Raw genomic sequence first — 12,184 nt, 5'->3', positions numbered from 1 at the left:
TTCTCCTTTGCAAAAATCTAGAACTAAAATTACATCTTGCATTGGGCCCTTGCGCAATGGTGATGGAACTTAGACAGAAGACAGACAAATGAGTGAAATACTGAGGCTTTAGAACGATTCTGTTTTCAGTGAACCTCTGACCGCACTGAAGATCAATGATCCGAACGAATTCTTTATGAATGTGACACCAACATCGAACCATATATCAGATGTCACCCTAGCCCCACTGGACTTTGAATTAGAATTAGACAGCGTGCCCATGCACTCTACACCAAGCCCAGATGCCTGGAATTCAGTATTGATGAAGAATTGCAAAAACACCACTATCACAGGCCCTGAACGTCTCCTGGAGACAAAGCCTAGATATTGGCACTATCTCCGTCATACTTAAAACAGCGGAGATCGCGCCACTTTACAAAAGAGGTAGTAAAGCAGATGCACAAATTTATAGACAAATGTCTCTAATATCACACGTCATAAACATCTTGGAAAGAGTGCTAAGAAGTAAAATAATAAAGCACATGGACTCACAACCTCTACATAACCTCGGGGCAACATGCGTTCAGGACAGGGGCGCTCCTGCCTCTCTAAGGAACTACGGGCTCACCATAGCCCGTGTTACTTGGAACTTTTTGTTCCAGGTAGCGAATCTTTAACAACAACAAAAATCCTGCCTCTCACAATTGCCAGACCACAATAACATAGCCTTAGATGCCAGGGGGGAAGACAAGCAAAACGCTCTCAACAAGTGTGACCTTGGTGTTACTGCACACAAAATATACACACAAGGTTATCTTGAGGTTATCTTGAGATGATTTCGGGGCTTTAGTGTCCCGCGGCCCGGTCCTCGACCAGGCCTCCACCCCCAGGAAGCAGCCCGTGACAGCTGACTAACACCCAGGTACCTATTTTACTGATAGGTAACAGAGGCATAGGGTGAAAGAAACTCTGCCCATTGTTTCTCGCCGGCGCCCGGGATCGAACCCGGGACCACAGGATCACAAGTCCAGCGTGCTGTCCGCTCGGCCGACCGGCCGACGGAAGGTATTAGTGAGAAAAGTAGGGAGATGGATAATGAACTTCCTGTTGAATAGAACCCAGAGTATAATGATCAACAAAATAATATCTGGATCATTCAACTTCAAAAGCTCAGTATTCGTGAGGTTCTGACCTCGTTCCGGTACTTTCTCTCATCCTAGTACTATAGTACTAGGATGTACTATAGTACTATAGTACTATAGTACTATATCATCATTAGCAGCTACGACGACCCTTCATGAGAGTAGACAATATCAGGCCTGGCCTCAGGCCGGGCTTGGAGAGTAGAAGAACTCCCAGAACCCCATCAAGCAGGTACTATAGAGGACACAGAAAATCTCCAATCTGAAGTTAATCAAGTCTTTCAATGAGCCGCCGAAAATAATATGTTTAATGTGGAGAAGTTCCAGTTACTTTGTTTCAGAAACAAATGCTTCGGGAGCCATTGTATTGGACAAAATATGTTTCAAAAAGCGAGATCCATGAGAGGAAGTCCAGAAAACTGCCTTAGATAACAACTTACTTCCGTTAGATAACAATACACTACCCTTAGATAGCAACACACTACCCTTAGATAGCAACACACTACCCTTAGATAACAACACACTACCCTTAGATAACAACACACTACCCTTAGATAACAATACATTACCGTTAGATAACAATACATTACCGTTAGATAACAACACACTACCGTTAGATAACAACTCACTACCGTTAGATAACATCACACTCCAATCTCGCTCCTCTCTGTCTGTTGGACTCATTAACACAATGTTATATAAACTGAAAGCTGCTGAAATATTGTGTGACATATCTTGAGGTTATCTTGAGATGATTTCGGGGCTTTAGTGTCCCCGCGGCCCGGTCCTCGACCAGGCCTCCACCCCCAGGAAGCAGCCCGTGACAGCTGACTTACACCTAGGTACCTATTTTATTGCTAGGTAACAGGGGCATAGGGTGAAAGAAACTCTGCCCATTGTTTCTCTCCGGTGCCTGGGATCGAACCCAGGACCACAGGATCACAAGTCCAGCGTGCTGTCCGCTCGGCCGACCGGCTCCCATTGACATTGAGATATCAATGTCACAAGTCTCAATGCTGTAAAGATAGAGCTTCGACCTCACACTCATAGGGTGCACGGTTCGAGTCTCCTAGGAGTCCAAGTGAATGGAATGGGACACATGCGTTCTCCAGGTCTCTGTGTCACAGTGACAAAGATAAGAAAAAGTGGGAAGAATGTAGAGAGAGAGAGAGAGAGAGAGAGAGAGAGAGAGAGAGAGAGAGAGAGAGAGAGAGAGAGAGAGAGAGAGAGAGAGAGAGAGAGAGAGAGAGAGAGAGAGAGAGAGAGGGAGAGGGAGAGAGAGAGAGAGAAGGAAAGGGGAATACGCGAGAGGCAAAGTGTAGACATCAAATAGCCAAAAAATATATATATGCTTGGGAAGTAGTTAGTTGGTCAGGACTGAGTATATACAAATAGTCATGTAGTCAAATAGTAAAAAAAAAAATAATCATCAATTTTATCAATTGATTTGATAAAATACCATGCCCAAGATTACCATCAGAGCGCCGGCGGGATGACGGGGAAATAGCCTCGGCTACCATCATCTTTTGTCCGGTAGTGATGGTCGAGCGGTTAAGGTCTCCTGTACACCAGTTCCATAGTGCTCCTGACAGTATGGGTTCGAGTCACTTCTGGGGTGTGGAGTTTTCAGTTGCATATACGCCTGGGGACCATTCAGGCTTGTTCGCATATATATATATATATATATATATATATATATATATATATATATATATATATATATATATATATATATATATATATATATATATATATATATATAAGCCAGAGATGAGGTGAAGGTGAAACACCTCACTAATGAGCCAATTGGACCATTTCATCTTATCAATCTCTGATATACCCTGAAATCATATAGATATCACTGGTCAAGACCCAGGGTCACTGTGCCATATGTCTGAGGGCGACGGGTCAACAAACAGGGTCATTAGGTCATATCTGAAGGCCACTGTCAAGACAAATGATCACTAGGTCATATGTCCGGGGGGGGGGGCAGTACCGGACAGTTACTGAGAGCAGCAAGCCAGTTCCAGAGACCTCTGGGGGGGGTGGGGTGCTGAAGGCCATAGTATTGATCAGACAAGGTGGCTCTACATGATATATATATAATCAGGTCACTATAATACCACCACGGCTCTCTCACACACGCTTCCGTTCCTCCACAGATCTCCAGTATCAGCTCTTGATACTGGTAATGGCTTAAAAGGGCCACCACTTACGGGCTATTCATGCCCGTGCCACCTTTTGGGTGGCTTAATCTTCATCAATCAATCACACACGCTAAGATGGCTGTCTCCTGTAATCACTGCGAGGATCGCCACCAGAGAACACGGGGCGGGAATATCATCAGGAATCGTCCAGTTTCCCGCCCACAACGTGACGCTAGAGGCAGCTTAATGAACCGTTCAAGGAAACCGAAGCTAAGGGACTATTGATCCACGGTCAACTCATGGTGTCAACACTTTCACATGAGGCGTGAAAGATGCAATTGACACCTTGACTCTTCTTGCCTCATAGGTTTAATAAAATTCTACGACCAGGTTACAATGATTGGGCAAGAAAGAGAAGGGTCGGCTGACTACATTTTCATGGACGGACAGAAGACCTTTGACACAGTACCCCATAAGAGACTGGTGCGTAAGTTGGAGAAACAGGCTGGAGTAACTGGTAGGGCGCCCCTCTTCCAGTGGATAAGGGAGTACCTAAGAAACAGGAAACATAGAGTAACTGTGAGTGGTGGGACCTAAGAATTGTATAATGTCACCAGCGGAGTCCCACAGGGCTCTGTACTCGGAACTATTCTATTTCTGATATATGTAAATGATCTTCAAGAGGATATAGACTCATTCCTCTCGATGTTTGCCGATGATGTTAAAATTATGAGAAGGATTAAGACAGGAGGACAGCAAGAGACTACAAGCTGACGGGGACAGACTTAAGGAATGGTCCAACAAATGGCTAATAAAGTTTAAGTCAAGCAAGTGTAACGTAATAAAAATAAATGTAAGGAGCAGGAGGCCAGATACAAGGTACCATTTGGGAGATGAAATCTTTCAAGAAGCAGAAGAGAAAGATCTAGGAGATGTCATTACACCAGACCTCTCCCCTGAAGCACACATAAAGAGGATATCATCAGCGGCGTATGCTGCTCCGTTGGCCAACAAAAAGAACTGCATTTAGAAACTTGTGAAAGGAATCGTTCAGGACATTGTATACCACATATGTCAGACCAATCCTGGAATATGCAGCGTCAGCGTGGAGTCCGTCCCTAGTTAAACACAAGACGAAGTTCGAGAAAACTCATAGTTGATGTTGTTGCTTAAGATTCAGCTACTCGGAACGAAAATTTCCAAGTAGCACGGGCTATGGTGAGCCCGTAATTGAGTTCGGTTATTCACGATAACCTTGTTACAATGATATCTGGGTCAGAGCTTTAAATAAAGGTAGAGTTTCTTTCTTTTCGCACTGATTTTAGTCTTTTGTTATATTAATTAACGTTATCTTGGTGGCGGTTATAGATGCACAATGTTCGCTGGTGTGTCTCGTTCTTCAGCAGTTGTAGACACAGGTGAAGAATGGCACCTGTTAGAATGGGAAGAAATGGAACAATGGAACAGTCGACGTGTCCAGTTCCTACCCCCTCACACACACACACACATACACACACACACACACACACACACACACACACACACACATATACACACGCACACACACAGGGCGCCCCGATGGCTGTGTGGACAGCACGCTGGTCACGTAATCCCGTGGCGTGGGTTCGATTCCCGGCGCTGGCGAGATTGGGCGGAGTTTCTTTCACTCTAATGCCCCTGTTACCTAGCAGTAAATAGGTACCTTGGAGTTAGACAGCTGTCACGGGCTGCTTCCTGGGTGTGTGTGTGTGTGTGCGTGAAAAAAATAGTAGTTAGTAACAGTTGAGAGGCGGGCCGAAAGAGCAGAGCTCAACCCCCGCAAGGAAAACTAGGTGAATAGACACACACACACATACACACACACACACATACACACACACATACACACACACACACACACACATACACACACACACATACACACATACACACACACACACACATATATAGTTCAAGGATTGTACCAGCATAAAACTCCTATTACAAATTAATTGAAAAGTATTCCTGTTAAACTCAGTGCGGCATGCACTGAATTTAACAACGGAGTTTAAACAGGATCGACCAATCCTTATAGACGATCATTGGCGCGGTGGTCACGGTACTGTGTACGTTTAGGGGGTGATCCTGGACGGCATGGGTTCGAATCCTGACCTGGTCAAAGAGTTCTTAGTGATCTATGGCTTGCGCGTTCATGCAGCTTTCTCACACATACATATATATGTATACATACATTCGTATATATGTATATGTATAACAACCAGCGCTATCGGGATTGAGACTTCGAAAAACGTCAATCAATGCACAGACATCAAACACAAATATATACACTATATGTTGCACTATCACATGTATGTGACGCTCTGATAACTATTAAATTATCTGTACATAACTATATGAGCTTATTGGTGCTTACTGGAGCTTATTGGAGTTATCTCAAGATAACCCCTCGCAAAAATAACTAGCTGGATGTCCCTCCAAAATCGTAACTTTGACCAATGAAAGTATGATAATATAACTGCAGTTATAAAGATATAAGATAATCGCTCGCCCCGACAGGTAGGGGGTTATTTTAAGTGACCAATAGCAATACTGCAAGAGCCCAAGGAGGTCGCGCGGTCACACTAGCCAATCAAAAGAGTTTATTGTTTCCCGGCGTCACCGCATCTGGCCAATGAGCGTGCGGGGGGCGGGTATATAAGGCGCCAACTTCCAGCCCGTGTGCTACTTGGCACTTTTATCCCGAGTAGCTGAGTCAAACACACCCACAACGCCCACGGAGCCCATTAGACAAGAAATTACACTCCGGCTCGTACAGGCCAGCTGTGTTGGAGGCAGCTCAAGAAGAGCGGGAAAGAGAGAGGGGCAAGTGCTGGCTGACAGGAGCCTCAGAGCGCAGGAGTCATCAGCCAAGGAAGTTTCATGTACTGGTAAAGGCACACCGGGGCAGTGAGGCGCGCGACCCAGAGAGAGAGAGAGACTCCCAGTAGTATAGCGACCGGTATAGCAACAAGTGTTCTTCTCTCTGACGCTGGTGAGTACCACATTGATGATTGATTGATTGATGAAGATTAAGCCACCCAAAAGGTGGCACGGGCATGAATAGCCCGTAGGTGGTGGCCCTTTTAAGCCATTACCAGTATCAAGAGCTGATACTGGAGATCTGTGGAGGGAGTACCACATCATCTCGCCCCTTTTAAATATTGCTGGATAGTTCAACTTTCGTGCTGAATACGTGTGACGGAAGGAGCTGTACCCAGTGGGGGTTTCTCCCTATTTAAGTGGGGGGGGGGGTTGTATTTGGGTGTTCAATGTGATGTACAATCCAGCGGGGTGTTCTTCCTATTGGGGTGTTGAACAGGCTGGTGCTATATAGAGGTGTGTTCACTTACAAGAGGACCCAACCCCCAGCGGGTTTTCTTCCTTTTGAAGAGTGTTGTGCAGGCTGGTATAGTGTGGTGTTCACTAACAGGATGAACCGTAAGAAATTTATTTCATTAGCGCTCTTAAGTTTCAAGGCGGGAAGAGTTGCCGCTCTTAAGTTCCAAGGCGGGAAGAGTTGCCGCTCTTAAGTTCCAAGGAGGGAAGAGTTGCCGCTCTTAAGTACCAAGGTGGGAAGAGTTGCCGCTCTTAAGTACCAAGGTGGGAAGAGTTGCCGCTCTTAAGTTCCAAGGCGGGAAGAGTTGCCGCTCTTAAGTACCAAGGCGGGAAGAGTTGCCGCTCTTAAGTTCCAAAGCGGAAAGAGTTGCCGCTCTTAAGTTCCAAGGCGGGAAGAGTTGTCGCTCTTAAGTTCCAAGGCGGGAAGAGTTGCCAATCTTAAGTTCCAAGGCGGAAAGAGTTGCCGCTCTTAAGTTTCAAGGCGGGAAGAGTTGCCGCTCTTAAGTTCCAAGGCGGGAAGATTTGCCAATCTTAAGTTCCAAGGCGGGAAGAGTTGCCAATCTTAAGTTCCAAGGCAGGAAAGATAACTTACCAAGGGCCAGATTCACGAAGCAGTTACGCAAGTACTTACGAACCTGTTCATCTTTCCTCAATCTTTAACGGTTTTGGTTACATTTATTAAACAGTTTACAAGCATGAAAACTTCCCAATCAACTGTTGTTATTGTTATAAACAGCCTCCTGGTGCTTCGGAGCTCATTAACTGCTTAATAATTGTAAACAAAGCCGCCAAAGATTGAGAAAAGACGTACATGTTCGTAAATGCTTGCGTAACGACTTCGTGAATCTGGCCCCAGGCATTGTAATAATACTAATAAGCTGTAGTCATGACAGTACCGTCATTGTCATTGACAGTGTGACAGTAACTAGGACTGTCATTCACGGCAGTGTTACAGGGGGGGGGGGGTTTGTTACAGTCATTGTTAAATATACGTGTTTGACACCTGTGCTCTGTACTCATAAAGGTAATCCGTGCTCACAGGTGTTTTTTATTAGTATTTTACACAGGTGAGTATAGGTGCAGACGTGTTATGCATCTCACTTCTGAGCCCCGCGTTCATACTGGCGTTCTGCGTTCATACTAGCGTTCTGTGTTCTCACTAGCGTTCTGTGTTCACACTAGCGTTCTGTGTTTACACTAGCGTTCTGTGTTCACACTAGCGTTCTGTGTTCACACTAGCGTTCTGTGTTCACACTAGCGTTCTGTGTTTACACTAGCGTTCTGTGTTCACACTAGCGTTCTGTGTTCACACTAGCGTTCTGTGTTCACACTAGCGTTCTGTGTTTACACTAGCGTTCTGTGTTTACACTAGCGTTCTGTGTTCACACTAGCGTTCTGTGTTCACACTAGCGTTCTGTGTTCACACTAGCGTTCTGTGTTCACACTAGCGTTCTGTGTTCACACTAGCGTTCTGTGTTTACACTAGCGTTCTGTGTTCTCACTAGCGTTCTGTGTTCACACTAGCGTTCTGTGTTCACACTAGCGTTCTGTGTTTACACTAGCGTTCTGTGTTCACACTAGCGTTCTGTGTTCACACTAGCGTTCCGCGTTCACACTAGTCCTTCGTATCTTCACGTTGGTGCGCCGTGTTCACACCATGATGCTACCTAAGTCACGCTACCGCTCCGTATATCATGCCAAAGAACCGGTTTATGGCGAACGCAGAACGCCTAGGAGGTCCGTATTGAGCCACGCACCGCGATCTCGCGTTCTTACAGCCAAGTATGAATGGCCGCCTCCCCCGTCTCCACCTTCAGCTGTTATTGTGTGATCTCTCTGTCTTGCGTTTCTCATCGATCTTATAAGTCATTGATTTTTCTCAGGTGTAAAAGGAGTCCGGTATAGGCGCTCTCTCTCTCGTGTCTTCGATTTTTTGTCCTGTTTTTGTAATCTTCGTCTTTGGTAAGGGTGAGAAAACTTGATTCATTAATCCAGCCCTAGTGGATATATTTGGAGATTGTGTGTGTGTGTGTGTGTGTGTGTGTGTGTGTGTGTGTGTGTGTGTGTGTGTGTGTGTGTGTGTGTGTGTGTGTGTGTGTGTGTGTGTGTGTGTGTGTGTGTGTGTGTGTGTGTGTGTGTGTGTGTGTGTGTGTGTGTGTGTGTTTGTACTTACGTATTTGTGTTTGCGGGGGTTGAGTTTTGGCTCTTTGGTCCCGCCTCTCAACTGTCAATCAACTGGTGTGCAGATTCCTGAGCCTACTGGGCTCTGTCATATCTACATTTGAAACTGTGTATGGAGTCAGCCTCCACCACATCACGGCCTAATGCATTCCAAATGCTAACTATTCTGACACAGAAAAAGATCTTTCTAACGTCCCTGTGGCTCATTTGGGTACTCAATTTCCACCTGTGTCACCTTGTTCGTTTACCACCCGTGTCAAAAAGTTTATCCTTATCTACTCCTGTCAATTCCCCTGAGAATTTTGTAGGTAGTGATTATGTCTCCCCTTACTCTTCTGTCTTCAAGTGTCATAAGGTGCATTTCCCGCAGCCTTTCCTCATAACTCATGCCTTTTAGTTCTGGGACTAGCTTAGTGCCATACGTCTGAACTTTTTCCAGCTTTGTCTTGTGCTTGACAAGGTACGGGCTCCATGTTGGGGCTGCATACTCCAGGATTGGTCTTACATATGTGGTATACAAGGTTCTGAATGATTCCTTACACAGGTTCCTGAAGGCTTTTCTGATGTTAGCCAGCCTCGCATATGCCGCAGATGTTATTATTTTTATGTTGGCTTCAGGAGACAGGTTTGGTGTGTGTGTGTGTGTATATTCACCTAGTTGTATTCACTTAGTTATATTTGGGGGGGTTGAGCTTTGCTCTTTCGGCCCGCCTCTCAACTGTCAATCAATCAACTGTTACTAACTACTAACTAATTATTTTTTCACACACACACACACACACACACACACACACACACACACACACACACACACACACACACACACACACACACACACACACACACACACACACACACAAACCCCAGGAAGCAACCCGTAACAGCTGTCTAACTCCCAGGTACCTATTTACTGGTAGGTAACAGGAGCATCAGGGTGAAAGAATCTCTGCCCATTGTTTCTCGCTGGCGCCAGGAATCGAACCCGGGCCACAGGATTACGTGTCCAGCGTGCTATCTACGCAGCCACCGGCGCCACTGACACACAGTGTGTGTGTGTGTGTATTTATTATTTGTACCGGCACGATCGAGCTGTTAGCTCTTGGACCCCGCCTTTCTAACTGTTGATTGTGTAATGTACAGATCCCCTGCCTACCTTGAGGCTACCTTGAGGTGCTTCCGGGGCTTAGTGTCCCCGCGGCCCGGTCGTCGACCAGGCCTCCTGGTTGCTGGACTGATCAACCAGGCTGTTAGACGCGGCTGCTCGCAGCCTGACGTATGAGTCACAGCCTGGTTGATCAGGTATCCTTTCGAGGTGCTTATCCAGTTCTCTCTTGAACACTGTGAGGGGTTTGCCAGTTATGCCCCTTATGTGTAGTAGCCTCCTCATATCTACTACATATATATATATATATATATATATGTCTTTCTAACACACACACACATGCACATCCCCAGGAAGCAGCCCGTAACCGCTGTCTAACTCCCAGGCACCTATAAACTGCTAGGTGAACAGGGGCATCAGATGAAAGAAACTCTGCCTATATATTTCTGCCTCGGCCTGGAATCGAACCCGGGTCTTTAGGATTACGACCCGTCATTGCTGACCACTCGGCCGCGTGCGTGTGTATTCACCTATTTGAGCTCCAGCTTTTGGACCCCGCTTTTCTAGCCCCGGTTGTCTAGTGCATTGACTCCTGATCCATTTTCCTATCAAACTTATTTTTGGTATTATAAATGGAGTTTGCTTCTACAACCTGCTCCTTTAGTTCATTCCATTTTCCCATTATTTTTACGCTAAAAGAAAGCTTTCGAACATCTCTTTAACCATATGCAGGCGATGAGTCACAATAACGTGGCTAAAGTAAGTTGACCAGGCCACACATTAGAATGTGAAGGGACGACGACGTTTCGGTCCGTCCTGAATTGACTTGAGAATGGTCCAGGATGGACCGAAACGTCGTCGTCCCTTCACCTTCTAGTGTGTGGTCTGGTCAACAATCTCTTTAACCCATCTGATTCTCAAGCTTCCATCCGTGCTCTATTGGATGGAACATTTTCCACTCTGCCAATTCCCCTAAGTATTTCATACGTCTGTATCATGTCCTCTCTCTCTCTCTCTCTCTCTCTCTCTCTCTCTCTCTCTCTCTCTCTCTCTCTCTCTCTCTCTCTCTCTCTCTCTCTCTCTCTCTCTCTCTCTCTCTCTCTCTATCTCTCTCTCTCTCTCTCTCTCTCTCTCTCTCTCTCTCTCTCTCTCTCTCTCTCTCTCTCTCTCTCTCTCTCTCTCTCTCTCTCTCTCTCTCTCTCTCTCTCTCTTCCTTTTCTAGCGGTGTCAGGTTTAGTTCCTTCAGTCGCTCTTCATACTTCATCCCTCGCAAATCTAGGACGAATCACGTTGCAACTTCTGCAACGAGCTTCCTTATGTATTTGTTTAAGACGGTGGGCTCCACGATGTGGCGGCATACTTTAAGACTAGCCTCACATAGGTGGTATACAGTGATCTAAAAGCCTCCTTATTTAAGTTCCTGGCGGATGTTCCTGTCTTTTGTCTCATTTCATCCTCGTCTTACATTCTGCCCCATTCTTCTCCATTCCTTCTCTCTACCCTGTGTCCCTTCTTTGTTCTTTCTTTGTTTTAATTTCCTCCTTGCTCATACCATTATCAAATTAGATCCTTTAAAATCCCCTTATTGTTCTGACATCTCATTTTCCGGCTCATCAGGATCATCGGAGAGGCTTCAATCGTAAATATCAATTTCAGTGGTCTAGTTTTGTTTTCTGGTGATAACATATGACCCCAGCCTATTAAAAAAAATCCCTTTCAGCCCCCCTATTCCAGCACTAAAACTACATAAACATTCGCCTCCGTTTCCAGACAATATTGCCCTCCAGGCACCTTCAGCAAGACCTCACCCACCACACACCACACACCCACCACTCACCCACCACACATCCACCTCACCCACCTATCATACGGGGGAATATACCCCTCATGCGGTGTCTCAATGAAGCCTCGTGCCGTTAAGTACAGTGTATCAACACTACACGGGGTCGAAGCACGCTCCAGGTCCCCACCTAAAATTTACCAGTTACAAATCCTACTTGTGTGCGATGCCAGGTTATTTATCACGCTATACGTCTCCATAACCGGCCTGGGAACACCTTCATCCGGACGAACGGACAACTTGTGCCCTCTAACCCGGCCTTTTGACTTTCGTAAACAGTTGTAATTTGGCCGATTTTTTGACCGGCCATTCATAAATGTTTCTGCGAGGGCTAAATCAAACTGTGGAAGCAGTCGCGGGCTGCGACCGTGAGTTATGAGACTCAATGAATGGGTGAGGAGCTCTGAGACTCATTTTC

General features: G+C 45.8%; 2 protein-coding genes across 3 annotated transcripts in view; both read left to right on the top strand.

Moving 5' to 3' along the window:
- Positions 1-5,989: 5,989 nt before the first annotated feature.
- Positions 5,990-12,184, top strand: part of LOC138350010 (uncharacterized) — a 60,659-nt gene continuing 54,464 nt past the window's right edge. For both annotated transcript variants that reach the window (XM_069300114.1, XM_069300155.1), the window contains exon 1: positions 5,990-6,299. The gene's annotated coding sequence lies outside the window, so the exon portion shown is untranslated. The remainder of the gene's footprint in view (positions 6,300-12,184) is intronic.
- mRpL28 (mitochondrial ribosomal protein L28) overlaps positions 11,812-12,184 on the top strand; it is a 188,531-nt gene continuing 188,158 nt past the window's right edge. The window contains exon 1 of the mRNA XM_069339455.1: positions 11,812-11,853. Within this exon, the coding sequence (XP_069195556.1) occupies positions 11,827-11,853 (27 nt within the window). The 5' untranslated portion in view covers positions 11,812-11,826. The remainder of the gene's footprint in view (positions 11,854-12,184) is intronic.

Source organism: Procambarus clarkii, chromosome 1 (assembly GCF_040958095.1).
Source record: "Procambarus clarkii isolate CNS0578487 chromosome 1, FALCON_Pclarkii_2.0, whole genome shotgun sequence".
Lineage (NCBI taxonomy): Eukaryota > Metazoa > Arthropoda > Malacostraca > Decapoda > Cambaridae > Procambarus > Procambarus clarkii.
The sequence above is the reverse complement of the archived record's forward strand: the minus strand, read 5'-3'. Positions and strand labels throughout refer to the sequence as shown.